General features: G+C 37.3%; 1 protein-coding gene across 1 annotated transcript in view; it reads right to left on the minus strand.

The window, feature by feature from the left end:
- Nucleotides 1-20,128, minus strand: part of Nbas (NBAS subunit of NRZ tethering complex) — a 324,412-nt gene that overhangs the window by 183,085 nt on the left and 121,199 nt on the right. The window contains exons 22-26 of the mRNA XM_076833054.2: nucleotides 18,645-18,728; nucleotides 13,474-13,627; nucleotides 8,634-8,819; nucleotides 7,574-7,747; nucleotides 812-945 (exon numbers count right to left, since the gene is read on the minus strand). Coding sequence (XP_076689169.2) covers nucleotides 812-945; nucleotides 7,574-7,747; nucleotides 8,634-8,819; nucleotides 13,474-13,627; nucleotides 18,645-18,728 — 732 coding nt within the window. The remainder of the gene's footprint in view (nucleotides 1-811; nucleotides 946-7,573; nucleotides 7,748-8,633; nucleotides 8,820-13,473; nucleotides 13,628-18,644; nucleotides 18,729-20,128) is intronic.

The following is a 20,128-nucleotide window of genomic DNA, read 5'->3' on the forward strand; positions in this document are numbered from 1 at the left end:
GAAGTTACAAAGGCTTAGAACAGGCCTGCTGACTTTCCCTTCCTGCTCTTTCAAGTGTTGTAAGCAACGTGAATTCTTTTCCAGATGTAAAAATTGTATTATACGGTAGATTTTAAAAAAAGATTAAAGGAATGACTGTTACGTGACTTACAATTTGCATCCAACTCAATAATCAAAAAGCACATACAGAAGATTCCATTTAAACATAAAAGTACTTAAAAATTATACACATTCATCCATCACTAGTACAGGTCCCCTGAGGACTAACACAGGTAAGCACCAAGAACAATTCATAGAATAAATACACTTTTAGCAGATAAATATGACAATTAAAACACAACTGAAAACAAAATCAATCAGTACCAATCCACTAATGAAAAGATTTTGGGGGTGGGGGATACCAGAGATTGATCCTAGGGGCACTCAACCACTGAGCCACATCTCCGTTTTTTTATTTTGCCGTAGCCTCCTGAGCCACTAGGATTAAAGGCATGTGCCACCACATCACACCCAGCTAAAAAGAATTTTTTGTGGTGATGGCATTTTTATTTTTTAACAGATAATTATCAAGTTTAACAAAATTATATAACTTAGTTGTAATTATAGTAGTATAAAATGTACTAGAACTTCCCATATAATGGTAGAAGAACATGAGTTTAGCTCTATACAACAGGATTGCAGATGATTTTATTTTTCTCTTTGTATTTCTTTCACATTCCAAAAATTCTCTATGATGAATATTTGGGGAAGCAATATTTTCATTTTAAATGTTAGAATCAAAGGACAGTAAGATTGGCCTGTGGAGTCTTACCCATATCCCCTTTGTGGCAGACATTCTAAGATGTCATAGCAAAGAGAGAGTTGATCATTTCGTTCACAGTTATAGATGCACTCTAGCGATATTGCCATCAGCTGATCCTGATCAGGAATAATTTTTTGCTTCAGCTAGAAAAAATAAAGCATTTTATACTAAATGTCAATAGATTCATAGTCTGTTTCTCCCTAGCCCAGTACCACTGCCAATAGAATATTAAATAGTGCAATTAATCAGCCACAGAAACAAATCTTGATTTTTGTTCAGCTTAAAGACTTTGGGGTCTTTAATAATTCTAAATGAAATCACATTTTAATTACAGAATCAGCTAGAAAAGATAATTTGTAACCCATAAGCTTTGCATCTGCTTAAAACAGACTTGTCAATTTATGACCCTTTCAAGATAAAGCAGAGAGGAAAAGCACAGTGAACTGAAAAGGCAATTCATTAAAAATAACATTTCTAACCCTGGAGCCAAATTCTTTGGGTTCCAATTACAAAAACATAAAATTCCTTAACTAATATTTAAAAATGCTAGAATCTATTATTTTTTTTCAGTATGTATTATACATTATTCATTTAACTACACAGTACTGACATTCTGTTCAGAAGTCCAACTGTAATGTAGTTGTACACAAACCACATAACAATCTATTTCTGATGCAGAAAAATGACCACTTCAGGCCACCTTCTATACAGAATACATCATTTCTCCCTGCAAACCACAGATTTCCATTCTTGCAGTATTTTCTGATACACAAAAATAACCGATTTGATCCTTGTTTTACTCCTCTATAAAACAAATATTAACAACACCTTCCTAAAAGAAAGTAGTGAAGGCTAAATCAACTATTAAATGTGGAAGACATTATCAACACAGAAACTACAATGAAAGCTTGAGAGAATTAAGTAAATAAATACATGCAGAGCACTTACACTTTACCACCACAGAAACCAAATGAAAGACTGAAACTACTTTCTTTAGAGTTGTTTTCAACAAAAAGGAAGTTTAGGATAATTTCTGTAATAATGATCTCTTGCATTTCAGCATTTTAGTAGAAACTCACCAATATACACAAAACAGATGGGAAAGTGATGGGAAGAGCTGCCTAACAAAGGCATTTTCTTAGAAAACTTAAGTCAATATTTGTTTCTACTGGGGATTAAACCCAGGGCCTCCCTCCTACATGCTAATAACATTCTACCACTGAGCTGCACCCCCAGGCCCTGGTCTTCAGCTTACCCTGCTCTCCCACCCCCACTGCAGAAGATGGAACTTTCTTTGACAGCTGCCAAAGAGGCCTTCTGTTGTTCAGCCTGAGTTTTCAATAGTTTAACTACTCCCAATTTTTCATTACCTCTCTATAGGGGGCACTATGGACTTAAGTATGTCCCCCACTTCCCCCTAATGTTGACTCCCTAACCCTCAAGGGGTGCACACCTTTCTTCCTCTTTCTTGCAAGCACAAAGGACAGGTAACCACAGGACAATGGTAGCCAACTATAAGCCATGAGCATAGGGCTCAGAATGAAATCTACCTTACAAGTACCTCAATTTTGAACTTTAAGTCTCCAGAGCTATAGGAAATAAATTTCTATTGCTTAATTAAAAAAAACTCAAATTAATGGATGCAAATTTAAAAAAAAAAAATTCAAGGTTACCAGGGAAACAAAGTTTTCTAAAGCAGCTGAGTCAAAAGATTTACATACATGTCCACAGGTATTAAGAAAACACTTATTGTCATTAAGTTGGTACTAATATCTGACAAAGGACTGCCCAGAGTTACAAAGTGATTAACTGGTAACAAAAGGACAAGAGAATAAAAATGGGTATTATTATAAATTAACAAAAATAACTTTTCTTGGTTTCTTATTTTGTGCCAGCTTCCACTTCTAAGTGCTTGCATGCATTAATTTATAAATCCTCATAACAACCCTCTAAGATTATTGCTAGTCTTATTTCCATTGTACATTAAGGGAAAACCAAAGTGCCGAGAGATCAAATGATTTGCTCATGCTTGTAAAGCTAGGAAGTGGCAAAGTCATGATTCAAATCCAGACCATTGGCTCCAGAGCAAAGAGGATACCCAGAAGAGGGAAGAAGAAGAATATGTGAACAGGCAGACGAGGAGACTTTAGACCAAGAGGAAAAGGCACAAGAACAGAAGGAGGGAGAAGAGAAAGAGGTCTGGAAAGAAGCTACATCTAGAAAAGGAAAACAGCAGAAAGTCAAGCAATATAAGAAGTCAGCGAGGAAGAATACAAACTTCACACGCAGCTATAAAGAGCTTTCATATTCACACGTGAAAAAAAAAAACAAGAAATGAGGGAAGAGAAAACTTCACTTTGTAAGAGGGACAGAAAATTAAAAACTTAGGAATAAATTGAACAAAAAAATATGCAAAACATCAAAAATTTTAACCACTCCTGAAACATTTAAAAAGGCAAACAAATAGAATAAAATATCCTACTTTTGAAGAGGGTGATTGAACATTAATATAGTAATCTCCCTATGTTAATTTATAGATTCAATATAATCACAAGGAAATACAAATAAGCTGTCAGGAAATTAGACAAGCTGATACCAAAGTTTAAATGGAAAAAAAAAAAATCCAAGAATAGCTTAAAAAATTAGTTGGGAAAAAAAAACTACAAAGGAATACTATCCTTATCAGACATTAGACATACTCCAGCCAGGCACTGAGGCACATGCCTGTACTCCCATTGGCTCAGGAGGCTGAGGCAGGAAGATCTCGCGTTCAAAGCCAGACTCAACAAAAGCGTGGCACTAAGCAACTCAGTGAGACCGTGTTTCTAAATAAGATACAAAATAGGGCTGAGGGTGTGGCTTAGTTGATGAGTGCCCCCGAGTTCAATCCCAAGTACCAAAAATAAATACTCCCAATTCTCTATAATTAAAACAACACTCTACTAGGACATGGACAGACCATCAGACTCTCTTCCTAGAAGTCTTGCTAGTCCTACATCAGACCTGCCCTGCCTATTCTCCATGTCTTTTCACTTTATGTTCTACATTGCAGATAATTTCTTAAATTGTGTTCCAAATTTCAATTCTTTCTTAAATTGTCTTCAATTCCTTTGAATTCCTCCATTTAAATTTTTGCTTTTATTACAATTTCAATTCTATAAGTTCTAAATGGCTTATTTTCAAATCTCAGCTAATTTTTTTCAGTTTCTCCATTCCTTCTCATGTCTTTGTTTCTTTCCTCATATCTTAAGGACTGAAAATATGTATTTCGTAACCTATATCTGATCATCTATTATCAGAGTGGAAGGGGAGCAAGGTTCTGCCCACTCAATCTTGCCTATAGATATTTTCCTTGGGTTTTGTAAAACCGAATTGTAAATTCATCTTCAAGATTTATCTGTAATATTCTTACACATCTGTTCAAATATGAGTCCCTCAAAGAAGTTTTGCTTTTGCTATCACCAAGAGAACCAGGTCCAGTTTTATCACAGATAACAACAGATTTGACTTAACACTGCTCTGTTAGGAGGGCTGCCCATCCCCACCCCTTTAATGAAAAGTACATGCCACCACAGTCACACCTCTTGGTGGTCTTCACATGCCCATGGGTATGAAGCTTTCTATTCTGCACTTTCACTGACAACGCCATGGTAAGGAGTAGAACAGAAAACCACACCCCCACCCACGCAAGCACTAACTTCTCCTGAGTTTCTCCGACTTCCTTCTGCTTCACTTTTGGCCAGCAGGAATTCCCCTTACTTTCTCTGAAGCTCAGCACCACAGGTAAACATATTTTTAATAATTTAATGACTAATTTTAAATAATTTAGAGTAAAAGAATTTTCAGAACATTTAGTCAATGATGCTGTCAGAAACAACATTATTTCTATCTTTATGTTTTATTCTACAGTAAATATTAAATTAGAAAATATAATTTTAAAACTAAAATTGCCCACTGAATTATGTAATTAGAAACAAACTTAAAAGATGGTATTTTAACAAAGCTAAGAAGTAAATTCCCATTGGTTAAAAGAAAGGACATTTGAAACAGTGGTTCCCAGCCCTGGCTTTCCATCCAAATCACTGGATAAATTATTAAAAGTATACCCAAGACCCCACCCCCCCAAATTCTACTCCATTGTATCTGGAAAAGGCACAGAAACTCTTAATGTGTACATGGTTCTGATGTACAGACACATTCAAAAGTCACCAGTTTGGAAGACAGAAAACACTGAGAAGGCAGGAGATTGTGTCCCCATGACATTAATGCCCAAAACTGCCCCCCTCAAGTTTCACTTTCCAATGACAGATTCAGTCGCAGAGCAATGGCTTACAATCAGAAGAGTGTTTTAGAAGTTATAAAGTAGAATAAACTTTGAGGTACACGAGGTGATTTAGAAGGATTTAGGCAGGTGCAGAGGAGTTTCAAGACCTTCCTTATCACTGTGACTCTGGCTCCTAAGTATTAGCTTCCCTCTTCCCATGAAAGAATTGCTCTTCTCTGACCTTTAGTGTCAGGCTTGGCCATCAGACTTTCTTGTGCCTGGGGAAAATGAGGAAGCAACTTGAGCCCCCTTTTTCAACAAAAGTTTTAAAAGCCACTGGGAGTCTACTATTGTTTTCCTGGGCCATAGGATAGAAAATATTTTTCTGCCTCATTTGCCAAGTAAATAACACATGGAACGCAGAAGCCCAACTGTAGCAGATATGACAGTTGTGAGAAAAATTGTATTTGCTGTTGCACAGTATTAACACAGAGATCATTTGTTAATGCAGCATACTTGATCTAAGCTGTCTGATACAGAAGCCATTGCTGTTGTTAAATTATTAAAATACTCTGTGCATCATTCATGGCAGATCCAAGTACCTTCTTTTCATAAAAAATTAAGTGAAATACAAACAATACTCCCAGTACAATCTTAGTCAAGTAAATAAATATAAACAAGTGATCTAAAGCACCCCCAATGAAACCAAGTTTCAATCCTTCATTCCTACATTTGTTCTGCCAAAGTGAAAGGAGCTCTTGTTCACTACTAGGCAGCATGCTATTTCCTGGTAATAAAGAGATGAATGACATACAGAGAAGGAATAAAGGAAAGAAAGAGAAACATGAACAAATAATCCCAACACAGTATGATAAGGGCTATAATAGAAGCAAGTACAAAGACCTGTCAGAGCACAGAGAAGTCGAGGAAGATTTCACAGTAGAGATAATCTAAAAGAGCAGGACTTGAAGGATAGGCAGTTATTTGTGAAGTGAATGAAAAGGGGGAATCACCATTCTAAACAAAGGAAATATGCCATAAAATACAGAAAGCCAAGACTGAGCCTGACAGAGTGAAGAGTCAAGAAGTTCACTGTGAACGGTCTCATGTTCTCCTGGAGAGAAACAAGGCTGGAGAGGCAGACTGGAAGCACAGGCCCTGAAGCTTCTCTGCTTTGATGTTCACATGTTTCAACAAAGGCAAATGACTGTATGGTTTATTCAAAAGGTTCATGCTAAATTGTCGAGTAGAAACAACAAAAAGCTGACTACAAACCAAGGATTTACAAGATTCTGTGAGGAAGAAGTATAACAAGATTACTGGAAAGAATTTAAAGTTGCTTCTTTCTTCCTCATAAAACATTCATATTCAATCTATCCTGCTTCTCACATGGTATTCTGCTGTCATAAGCAACCCACCTCAGCTCACAGTAAACCACCACACATTTAAAACCAGAATACTAAGTGCAGACTGCTTATGAGAAGATGGAAAATTTTAAGTAACCAAAGGACATATTTCTGACAAACCTTTTAGAAACCAAAAGCGTACAATGTAGCATTTTTTTCCTTTAAAATTTTATTATACTGCTCTATGACCATAAATCTTAGTGGACTTATGAACAAAGCATAGGGCAAGAAAATAGTCTCAATGCGAATTTTAAATTGGAAAAAGTCTGAAATGCTTTCTGCTTGAACCTAAATATGATGTTTTGAAAATTACTACAAAGTCAGGACTCAAGTGACCATGCCATCTTGCTTGAGTGGCCCTCAACAGAAAAGGAGGCACTATCGCTAGAAATAGCATATTTGATCTATGGCTAAATTAAGACACTGTTAAATGTAAAGGTATGCTGTACTTAATAAAATGACTTTATCATCAGCCAATGTGAACCCTTTAGAAATTCAAAGTTATACAGTACTCTATAAGTAGATATAACAGTAATTAAGAATAATTACAAGATACCATATAAGAGCATAAAGATTTTCATAAACTATTTGAGTGTACTCAAGGGCAGAAACCATCTCCTATTAGTGGTATCATACAATGTAAAAGTTAACAGTTGTGGCGTTACAATACTGTATTTGAATGCAAGTTCTTCTACCTACTGTGTAACCCTGGGCTAGTACCAAATCACTTTAGATCACAACTTTCCTTTCCTCTATATTAAGATAATAAAAGTATCTATTTCATAGGATTATTAATTAAATATTTTAACACTTGAGACATGATAGGTATTGAATTCCTATCAACTATTCATCTTCTTGGTATTAACAGTTTCCAACATATAGCAGATAGTTCACAAACTTTTAAAACAAATAAAAATAAACAATTTTCTGAACTTTTGGAAAAATTTTCACACTACACTACTGAAACACTTTTAAAGAAAGGCAGCCATTTTCTGTATAAAAAGAATTATCCGCAAAGTCTTTTATAAAAATTCATTTTAAAAAACCTATTTCTATAAATTTAAAAAATGCAGGGAATTTTAAGTTAGAGTTTCTACTTACATCTGGTTTGGAATGCTGAAATATCTTCAGGGGAAATTTTAAATCCCCTTTAGCTAAAGTTACTAAATATTCTTTTAGTAGCTCATTAGCTACACCAGGAGACTGTTTCTCACAACGATGGAGAAACGGAACCATCCATTGGTAGGCACTTGTCACATATTTGTCCTCAGAACACTGAAAGAACATTAAAAAAAAAACATAAGCATTAAATATTGCATTATCCCACACGAGTCCTAAAGTTTACCAGTAGTCAGATGATGTTAAACAGAGGCTGTGCCATACTTTCTAAAACAGACACTGCAGGTCACCACTTACATGTGTACCAACAGGCATCAAAGAATGAGTCACCTACCTGGGAAGGGGTACAGCAACAATACCACTGTGGCCCATCTGCTCATGCCACTACATAGTCATGAGATCCTAAAGAGCAAAGAGGATACCCAGAAGAGGGAAGAGGAAGAATATGTGAACAGGCAGAGGAGGAGACTTTAGACCAAGAGGAAAAGGCACAAGACCAGAAGGAGGAAGAAGAGAAAGAGGTCTGGAAAGGAGCTACATCTAGAAAAGTCCAGAATCCCTCCATTCCTTTCCTCTTTTCATTTTGCTCCTTTATATCCACCTTCACAAAACTTCAAATGACACTGATAATTTTACTCATTATCCCTAAAATTATGCAATCACTTCTTTTAATTACCCCAAAAGATCTACCTAAGTCTCATAAGGGGAGTCCCACATACAAAACAAACCAAGTTTCACTGGGTTGCTTACAGGGGAAAAAAAGCAAAAAAAAAAAAAAAGGGTCGGAGTGAAAGAGGAGGATGGAAAAGAGGGGACAGATGATAGAGGAATGGAGAGAGAGAAAAGGCAAGCCAGGCACAACAGTCAACACAGCTTCACATCACTTCATTAACATACCAATGACGTTTGATTTTGGGAAAAAAAAGATCAGGAAACCTTTATGTACTCAGTTTTCAAGTTTGAAGAACATTTCATTTTTGGTTCAAGACTTGTATTAGTCAAAGTACAGAGAATGCTTAAAAAATGTTAAAATAAAACTTACGCCATTCATCAGTAATCTTAGTTTTTCAATGTCTTTCATTTGCTGGAGTTCTTTCAAGGTTAGGGTTAAGTCACACCCAGCTTCATAAACCAGTGTTTCCAGAGTGACCAAATTATCACACAGAACTAGCAAACCAGGAATATGCCGCTCCATTCCAAGTCGAATAAGTGACAATGCACAGTCAACCTAAAATTGAGAATAACTGTAAGTTCCCAAGCTTAGACATTCTAAAGTAAAAACTTAGTACAGAATCTAATTCTTATGACCATTTTTTTAATTCCATTAAAAATATATTTTTTACCATAAAAACAGAGTTCTTAAAAGACTCAACCAGCAAGAAATACTGAGGATAAAGATATTAAAGGAGTGGGGAGGGGCGGGGATTGTGGCTCAGTGGTAGAGCGCCTACCTAGCATGTGTGAGGCACTGGGTTGGTTTCCCAGTACCACATAAAAAATAAAGCACTCATGTTCAAATCTAAAAATATTTTTTTAAAGATATTAAAGGAAAGATAACCATCTTAAGTTTCTCATAACATATTAACAAGGAGAAGGAAAAAATTAACAGATAGTAAGAAAGCCAAATTACTCTTACTTTACTACACAATTCTGTTTCCAAGAAGAGCAACTATCCCCACAGCTTCCAGTTCAGACACTTTCCTTCCACAGTGCCTCCCATACAGAAGGCAATAAATATATGCTGATTAACTAACTCTGGTACAAACATTTGACTCAATTCACTTAAGCTTCATCAGATAAAAAGCAAGGAATGATTTTCCTTTAGAGGCTCAACAGAATGCCATTTGTCCCATTCCTTGGTAAAATTTATGGATTAACATTCTCTGACTCATGGAAAAACATCTGTCATGGCCTATGCCCATGATCTTTCACACTACCCTAAGTTTCTGGCTCCTAGACTAAATTATTTTTTGAGGCCTTACTGTGAGTTAACATCATTAGAAGCACTAAGAACACAAAGCTGAGTAAGTTGAGGCCTCTACCTTCAACGGTTCCTCAGTCTAGGAAGGAAAAACAACGAATCAGTCAATGCTGGAAGGAGTGAGGCAAGTGCTGTGACTGACGGGGATCCAAAGAGCACTGAGCTCATCCTGAGGGTGTGCAGCTTCCCAGATGAGGAACTTGTAAATGGGCGCTGCAGAACCAATGGGTTTTAGTGAGGTGAAGCACAAGAGGGAGGGAGAGTAGCGCAGGAGGCAGGGAGGCAGAGCGCACTGTCATCTAGCTTCACCAGACAGAATGGTGTGACGTGAAGGGCAGGAGGGCTGGAGTCCTAAAGAGGAAGGTGCCACATCAGAGGATAGTGTGACACTAAGGAATCTGCAGTTTATCCTGAAACAAAATATGACCCAAGGTTTTCCACTGAGGCCTGTCAAACAGATTTACACTTTGGAATAGTATTTACTGAATGACGAATTAATCAGGATGATGAACTGAAATTGCCTGGACTGAAAACAGGGAGACTAGTCATGAGAACTGCAGGTGCCAACATGGGAGGAATCCTGACAGATATCCTGATTCACACACCCATTCACTAGCTACTTCACTCATTCATGTGGGATAAGTATTAGTTGAACACTTTCTATGTACTGGGCAAAAAAATAACAAGGAGCCAAACCATGACAGTGTAATTGAAGTCATTCAAGAGGAGAAAAACAATATTAGTAAACAAACTATGAAGTTTGGTCAGACCAGATGAGGAGCATGAGTAAGGAAGAGGAGTCAACAATGATGGCTTGGGTTTTTCCTTTAAGTCAAAGGGTGGGCACAAGGGATCATCAAAACCGAGAACCTTGAACTGAATGTGTTGCTGCTCAGGAGCTTGTCGATTATCTCAGTGCAGAGGCCCAACACAGATCCAAAAATAAGTAAACCAAACCCGCAGCTGAAGTAAATGTACATGGCTGGACATTCTACTTGGGAACTGTTAGCACATAAATCAGAGTGGTGTGAGGTGAGAAGATCCGAATGGGCCACACTTGTAGACAAGAATTAGTGACTAGAGAAGCAATCTGAGAAATAGTGAAAATGGACAAGCCAAAGAACGTGAGCCTCAGGAGCAGACAAATTGCTAAGACGAGAAAAGAAAACAGTGGAATATTGTCACATACACCCAAGAAGAGATTTCAGGAAAGTAGTAAATGGTGTCAAAGGACAAGATTTTCCATGAGAAACAGAGGGAACTGGATATTAAGAGTTGGACTGTTAGCCTGAGTAGTATTGTAGAAGGATTCAGACTGGATAGAGAAGAAAGCAAAAACTGAGAAAGTGATTACCAAGAGCAGAGTGACCATTTCTAGGCTGAGATGTGATGGAAACCAGAAGCTAAGACAAAAAGCCAGAAAGAATATGAATTTAACTTATTTTTCTAGTTATAAAAGAGGTAGGATCTGAACATTCTGCCCTAAAAGTGGGTAGGGGTAGTAAAACCCATTTAAAGGAGGAGAAATTAAAGACAAAAACAGGAGCAGAGTGAAGAGGCGGTAAGAATGACCCCAGGTGGACCACAGCTGCATACAGCTGCGTCCAGGCGTCCAGCGCCTGCATCCGCTGTCGTCACCATCCTGCCCAAGAGAAAGGCTGCAGGGAATGCTAAAGGAGATAAAGCCAAGATCTGAAAGTTGTCTGCTAAACCTGCTCCTCCAAAGCCAGGGCCCAAGCCTAAAAAGGACCCTCAAAAGGAGGGAGAGAGAAGGGAGAAGCTGAGGCCAGCAAGGATGGGAATAAACCTGCAGAAAATGGAGATGCCAAAACAGACCAGAGAGGCGAAGGAGCTGGAGACACCAAGGGAAGTGTGTGCATTTTTGGTAAGTGGCCTTCTAGGGACTGTACATGTTGAAATGCCATTTTTTTTAAATCAAGTTTTATAAAAATGCAGAATTTAGTTTTACTTTCTTTTTTAAGCTATGTTGTTAGCACACAGAACACTTCATTGTTTTTTTGGGGGGAAGGAGCATATGTCACTAGTAGATTATCTCCAAAGCTGGATTGCTGTGGGGGAAAACACCTTTCCCTTCTAGTTTTGAGAGACAACTTCTTTGCAGTTCCAATATATCTCCTGCCCCACCTCACTTCCTATACACACACTATCCCCACTATCAACATGCCTCATCCCATCTTAGGCCACAGATAACATTAGATTCACATTTTGTGTTGTACATTCTATGGATTTAGACAATTGCATAATGACATTTATCTACCTTCATAGTATCATTAAGAGTACTTTCACTGCCCTAAAAATTCTGTGCTCTGCCTACTCCTCTAACCAGTGGCAACCACTTATCTTTTTGTTGATTCTATAATTCAACATTTTACAGAATGCAACAGAGTGGAATTATATTCTAGGTAGCCATTTCAGATTGGCTTCTTTCACTTAGTAATATACATTTAAGGTTCCTCTGTCTTTCACGGTTTGAGAACTCATTTATTTTTGTTTTTAGTAATATTCCATTCTCTGGAACTATCATAGTTCATCCATTCACTACAGAATGGTTTATCAATTGTAACAAATGTACCACTAAAATGCAAGATGTTAGCAATAAGGAAAATTTGGTGGGAAGAGTAAGGGTCTATAGAACTCCACAGTAGCACACTATTTTTCTATAAAGCTAAAATAGATGAAGCAGGAATTCAAGATGGCTACCATGTGGAAAACTGGACCTTCTCAGATACACAAAGTAGAAATGTAAACAAGGATCTACATCTTTCTTCCCACATGCTATTGCTCGCCAGAACCTCTAGAATCAACCTTTCTGTCAAACTAAAGACTGATGGTGGGAGTGGAGGTCCAAAGCCAGGATGTGGGGAGAAAGGAAATGTTAGCTACTGACCAAACCCTGAATGAGACCTTTAAAGTGCCTTTTACCATTCTTTGTTCTGAATTACCAATCTGCTCTTAAGATGAAATCAACTATGACTTGACAGAGCACTTAATTATTAGCAGAACTAGGGTGAGGGAAGGGGCACAAGTGGTAGTGTTCCTTTGAAGTACTGGAGATTGAACCCAGAGGCAGTCTACCACTGAGCTACATCCGCAGCCCCCCTTTTGTAATTTTGAAGCAGTTTTTCACAATCTTCCAGCCTCAGCTTCCAAAATGACTGATTACAGATACTACACTATCAAGTTCAGCCAACTGGCAGAATTTTCAATGTTCTCAAGTATATTTCTTTGTTCTCATGAACTCTGAACTAGAACTAATGCCAAGAGAAAATTGAGGTGGTACAAATAAGGTACCAAAATCACGAAGTCTGTTAGTGGAAGACTCAATATTCATATTCAGCAACTTAAGCTCAGTATAATCCTCATCTCTCTGAATCATGCCTCCTCTCTGATGTAGTTATGGATCTCAATAAAGGTCCATAAGCCTAAGAGAAATTGAGTATAGTTTTAAGGAAAATAGTAGAAACAGCTTTGAACAGGGTTCCTGAAAGGCAAGATCACAATCAACCATATTACCTCACTGTAAAATGCAACTGGTCAAGCACTCTATGAAGAAAAAAATATTATTAATATTTACTGACATTAATATTAATGTCAGTAAATTAATACGTAGACAAACAGGGACAGAATGATTTGCAGCTTATATTATAAAAGATTTAGAACTTTTCTTGCACATATTTGCTCTGTAAGAATCCAAAATAAAAGCCACAAAAACTTCTCAGGCAAAGAATAAATGAACAAAAGTAATAAGAATCACTCATTCCATCCCTTGCAAATGACCTCCATGATTCCTGACCCTGCTATCCACATCCATTGCATACCCTGAGCCCTAAGGACCCAGCAACACTGCAGTATTACTGGGCAGCAGCAGTCCTCCCCTCACCTGCCCGGCATGGTGCTCTATCTCTTCTGCTCTGCTCTGATACCAGTCCATAGCCTTCTCAACTGTAAGCTGGGCTGTCCTGAACCTCAGTAACTCAGGCTGCGCGGCATACAAAAATTCACTTTCATCTTGGATACTCGGCTCAACAACCACTCTGCAAATCACGAAAAGAACAATTAACAACTCATTGGAATGCTAGAAAAAAATATAATTTTATGAGCGAAAGAGGGAAATAGGTGACAAAGGGATTATGGGTCCTTATGTGTTTTTTCTTATGTATTTGCATACTTACAGGAAGAGACACTTTGGGAGAATTTATTTTCGTACAGTTTTTCCCAATTTTAAAAATCATAAAACACTTGTGCCACAAATCATAAGTATTAATAAAATCACCCTGGAAAGCAAACTGGTTAAATCAAAATCACCTGTGCTGGCCAGCCAGGCCTGGGTTAGGAAATTTCCCCAGACTACTTCAATTTGAGTTGGAATTACAAAATCTTGTTTTCATAAACATAAAATAACGCCTCATTTAGTTTGGGAATATACCTCTACTAGGCCCTGGCATGGTAGCAATGCACCATGGTGTGTGCCCAGTACAGACTACTCCGTAACATTCCCCACCAAATGAACAATAGTGAAAAATGAACAATACCTTAAAGGAACACACAGGGATAACATCATGAGGACCACAAATTATAAGGAGTTTTTATGAGGATGATCAAAGACAACTGCCTTCCATGGTTAAGGGACAAGACAAAAGTAACTAGACTCCCCAGATGGACCAGGAAAACACCATGTTCCTTTAGGGACATTCATTCATCTAAAGTGAGGTGGTAACACATGTGGTTGGTTATTGTGATTTTAAGGAAGTGAGCTTATATTGGCACCATTTGTCCTTATAGAACACATAATTTAAAGTTTACACATCAAAATAAACAAAATAGGTGAAGCACAGCATAATATTAAAGTGTTTTGCTAAATCTGTGTATGGCATTCTGCTCAGCAATGCCCAAAACAGACCAGAAGTTGGGAGGTTTTTCTCCTCCTGTTCCAAATAGTCAACAAGCCATCTGACAAAATTACTATTGAGAACTGTTCCACATAATTTTGGTCAATGTTGCCACCTCTTTTCTCTTTTACTACTATACTTCTATAGATAACATTAAAACTTCCTGAGGAATCCTTCAGATTTCTCAGAGCTATATCAACATTTGTGCATAGAACATATATCACTGATATCTGTCTTCTCATTTTTAAAGGTACTTTATTGTAAGCGCACTGTATTACTAACAAACTGGAGAAAATATTTTTCCCCAATACCTGGAAAATAATAAAATATCAAATATAATCCATAAAAAAGTTGAGGAAATGAGCTTATAAGTGTGCTACAGAACACGCAACACAACACAATTCCTCACTGAAAGCTGTGAAACCCTGGGCAAGTTACTTAGCTAATACTACCTTAGGATTCCTTTGCTTCTAAAATGTGGGGCTAATACTACTGCAAAATGTTGTAAAAACTCAAAGTAATTTAAGTAAATAGACAACACTGCCTGGCATGAACCAAATAGCTACTTGGTTTATTTATAGTTACTATTGGGGGGGGGGGGGGTTCCATCAGGTGTGGCACATGATTAGACACAAAGCACCTAAGTACCTGGGCATCTTAGGCACATACCCAAGATAAGCCACTGTGCTTGTAACTGGCACCACACTAAGTCTCACGCGTGGAATGATCCTTTACTTAACTAGCCTCCTATTTTCATTAGTATTCTTCCAGGGATTTTCCCCCCACACACAAAGCCACATCACTCCTCCAAGCAGTTTTTTAAATCTGCCCCTTTTCAGCAGGGAAAAATAGCCACCAGCAACTCAGAGTTCCTTTGATGCTTTTTTTTCAGTCCTTACCCATTTCCCTGTCAACACCATCTGAGAGGATTTAACTGCTGTCTCCTTCAGGAATCAGCTTCCCCTTCATTCCAGCAGCCATACAATCAGGATTCCTTTCATCTTTTCGGCTGCTCCTTTTTGGTCACCTTTGCTAGAATATCCTCTTTACCCAACATTAAATATTAGCACTTCCAAATGCTTAACCCAGCTCTCTTCTTACTGTGTACTCTCTCCAGGTCTCCCTGCAACTCTACAAATATAAATGACCACAGACGATTCAACTACCATATTTTACCTGCAACCCAGACGTCACTTAGAAGCTTTAAGATCTTCCTGCTGCTTGTTCCTAAATATTTTTCTGGCATTTCAAATGCAACAAAACTGAAAACTAAATCTGTGACATCCTCAGGTAATAGTCTTTTTACAACAGAAATCTGATAAAAAAAATAAGAACATTTCTTATTTTCAGTTCTTGAAGAGGGCCTTGCCTTTAGCCTTTCAGCACTCCCTCCTCACTGCCAAACATATCTCCACTGAGCTAATTCCTGCTTGTTCTCCAAATTCTTCAAGTCCCCACAGGGATTCTCTCTGACCTCCACCAAGGTTAAGGCTTCCCCTGGAATTGCCCACAATGCCCCGCCATGTCTTTCATAGTACTCTGCACTTCCACCTTGGGCACACCTTCGTGAAGACAGGGACTACACAGCCCTTTTCTTCCTTCAGAATCCCTGGACCTAACCAAAGACAGATACTAATTAACAGAAAAATGACCTGTACTACTCAAGATCTGTATCATCTTCCAAATCATCTTTTCATGGCTTCACATGTTTATAGTTTCTGGAGTTTCTTCCACTTAAGTGCTGTGGTTGGTCTAAGAAGAAATACCTTCATTCTTGGCATCTACTTGTTAGAATCACAAGATACAGGCTAAGGAAAACTGAGAAGAACCCAATGAATGGGTCCAGTCCTGGGCTTCCAGTGCTGCTCCATAAAAAGCATCATCTCAGAGAAGCTGGGAGGCTGGGTAGGGGAGGGGAAAGTCTTATTTAATTGGAGAGAATTTGTGCAGTACCATCATCTCACTTTCCTCACCATGAAAACCAACCTTCCACATTTTTTAATTTCTCTACCTTTCAATTTTTCATTACAATTAGTAAATAAAGAATTCTAGTTAAATATGGTAAATAAATAAAATGTTCCCATTTTATCCAAAAAATTCCACTGATAATAAATTCTTGGGTGGGGGCATGAATACACAAGAAACTGTTGTTCTGTTTTTTCCTGAACTTAACACCCACTGTACTCTCTCCACTCTTGATTGCTTGTATGTAGTCACTGCTACTTTTTTCTTCCAATTTCTAAAAGATCAAATTTTAAAATATAAAATATTTTGCAATGAGGGCTGGGGTTGCGACTCAGTAGTAGAGCGCTTGCCTAGCAAGTGTAAGGCACCGAGTTCAATCCTCAGCACAACATGAAGATGTTTTGTCCACCTATAACAAAAATATTTTAAAAAATATTTTGCAGTGATATTTCAATTACATTACAACATATCATCCCTCTAAGACCTGATTCTTGAAGCCACCCCTTATCCCCTTTTACCCCCAACTGGGCACAATGTCATCCAGGGCCTTGCTTTTGTATATATTAAAGTCCAGTTTAGAATCCAGTGGTGTTTTCTTCTCATTTCACTCCCTAATTTTAATAAAAGAAACCTTAGAATGGTTTCCTGAAGCAAGGTATATATGTGACAAATTTCATGAACTATACATAAAATCAATCAAATATGAAAGCAGTTAACTGGATATTGAAATCCATATAAGATAGATTCTTCAAAAGTTTCAAAAGGATTCCAATTGTCTTAAAGCTTCTTGTATTTTTCTGGATGTTTGAGGTCCTTCTGAGCCCCAATTCCTTCCATGTAGTCTCTTTAGAACAATGTATCCCTGATATTCTTGAAGGTTATAATGCTGTGCTTCAATGTAATAAGCATTTCAATCTGAATATACACAACCTTCAACTCTAAATATAGAACTGAATTATTTCTTATAATTTTATCTACTTTATTATCTATTTGTTTTTAAAAGCCTGTAACTTTAACAGAGGTTTGTTTTTAATGCATCCTTCTCTTATATTCTAGCTCTGTACTCCTTTTCATTCTAGTATCTACGAAATCTCCTGGATTTAATTTTCCAATTCTTTAAGTTTTGTATACCAACAACCATTCGTTTAATGTCCCAAGTTCTCTTTAAGCCTTTGTTCCCATTTTATACAACTATTTATCTAATAAATATAATCTTATCTCCCAGGGAATATTATAATTTTTGAAGTTTCCTTCTGTCAACATGGTGCATTTCTTTCAGTTCTACTTTCTGTGTGTTTTCCTCAGTTAATTTGTTCTACCTGCCTGCCTATCTTTAGATGTCCAGGAAGCTCTGTGAGTATGGCAAGAACTGCTTATTTGCTATATCCTTATAATGCCCTAACCTTTGGAGACAATGCCTTAGATTTAGAGCCCTATTCCAGAGGCTACTCCACTTCTGTAGAAAGGAATTCTCCAAACTTCTTGGGGATTATTCCTACATCTGAGAAGAGGGAGTAGGAAGGAAACTTAGAGTTCCAGCATTCAGGAGATATATAAATTTCTGGATTTTGAAACCCATATCTTCATTCCCACCTATACTGTACCTGGTATCCAGGAATCTGGAGGCTTTCCAGCTAACTAGAGGTCCTCTGGTCTCACGTACGGAAAATATGGAAGGAGAGACAATGAAGAACTATTTGCCCAATTTTGGGGAGTGGGGAATAAAGGAATTCAAATGTTTCTCATATGGACTTTCACTCCCATATCATATCTCCCATCCCTTTCTGCAATACTTATATCTCCACATCCTGAGGTTTTTTCCCCCAAGATCAATCTTATAAAAATAAATATTAAAACTAAATGAAAAACCAAAGGTACATGTATGTATGTGTGTATATATACATACACTTTAACTGAGAAAAAATGTTTACCTGAAAAATTAGAAGAACAGCTAAAGAGTTGTAATAAAACCATTTCACAATCCCTTTGTAACATTTAATATCTTCTCATTGAAAAGTTTCAACATAACAAAAAACAACAAACTGTTGATTTGGTTTTGTCTTTCCCTTTAACTTTACTCAAATGCTCCAAATCAGGGCGCACCATCAAGAAGTGATCATACATCACTTTTTCACAGGGCCATCTATTCACCCATCCCACAAAGAAATGCAGACGCCTGGTGTGGGCTCATACTGACCTGCACTCCAATTCTTCGCACCAGTCTTTAGCTCGGTGTTTATGTTCATGCCAAGGAACGATCATCAAGGAATCACCACTGAAACTTAAAAATAAGAAAGCACATATACACACAGTATTTAAAATACACACCATCTAGCTTCATAAGGAATATGACTAGCTTCTCAAGAAATATAAAACCAAAAGGTGTCTCTGTAAACTTAACCATCAAGATTTCCATTTATAGTTTTTTTTTTAAAAAGAGAATTTTTTTAATATTTATTTTCTAGTTTTCGGCGGACACAACATCGTTGTATGTGGTGCTGAGGATCGAACCCGGGCCGCACGCATGCCAGGCGAGCGCGCTACCGCTTGAGCCACATCCCCAGCCCCCCATTTATAGTATTTTAAGTGGCATATGATACACATTGTATGCAATATATACGTGGGAAATACCATACTACTACTTCCTCTTTGATTTTAAGTTTCAAAAAGAAAAGGAAAAATTATGAACAAAAAAATGGCAAATAATTAAAAGAATGGTATAGATACATGTCCATTCATACATTCTAAAATTCTTGAAGAGCTTGTACTGCATACTCTTCATATCAACATAAAAGGTTCCCTACCCCAAAAGCCTGCAATATAGATCAGTGCTATCCCAACTGAACTCCCAGTGATCATAGAAATGGTCTTGTGTCATCCAACACAGTATATCTATTGGCACTTGAAATACAGCTCCAGATACTAAAAAACAGAATTAAGTAATTCTATTTAATTTTAATTCACTTAAACTTAAGTAGCCACACACGGTTACTGGCTATCATATTGAATAGCACAGACAGGCAGCAGCAAGAGTGGAGAAATTATTCTCCAATTATTCTCTAAACATCACTAGAAGATGACATAAAAGAAAACCTAAGAGACAAAGAAATTCTGACTGTTTGGGATGACTAATTTAAAAGGAAATGGGAAATAAACAGTAGGGTAGTGGAGCAATTTGATACAAATCGAAAAAAAAAATTATCCTTCAACAAGTTATGCAGTTTTTAGCACAAGAGTTTCAAAGAAAGGTGTTTTCACCATTATTGCTAAGGTCCCTTTTACTTTTAACACCCACAAATCAGTAAAAACTACTGAATTCTTCTGAGGAAAGACAGAACTTTTAAAAAACAAACTTCAACTACCTTACCGTCATAGCTCAATAAAACATTTTCTCTTATTTGAGTAACAATAGGGGCATTTTCCTAAAATTTATCATAGCCTCAGAAAAAAGAATTGCACTTTCTCCTATTAGGTGATGGCATAAGCTTTGCACAAGAAACACTTCATAAACATCTGAAAATTATGTTCATAAAGAAATTGATCTTCAAGTGAAAAGTAATAGGAAATAACTGGAGAGTTGTGAAGTGGATGAGTCTGGGAAGGTGCAGTGAGCACTCGTTAATAGCATCACTCTTGCTTTATTACTGGAGCAAATTATACAAAGTCCAGCTTCCTCAGTAG

The sequence above is a fragment of the Callospermophilus lateralis genome, chromosome 14 (assembly GCF_048772815.1).
Source record: "Callospermophilus lateralis isolate mCalLat2 chromosome 14, mCalLat2.hap1, whole genome shotgun sequence".
NCBI lineage: Eukaryota > Metazoa > Chordata > Mammalia > Rodentia > Sciuridae > Callospermophilus > Callospermophilus lateralis.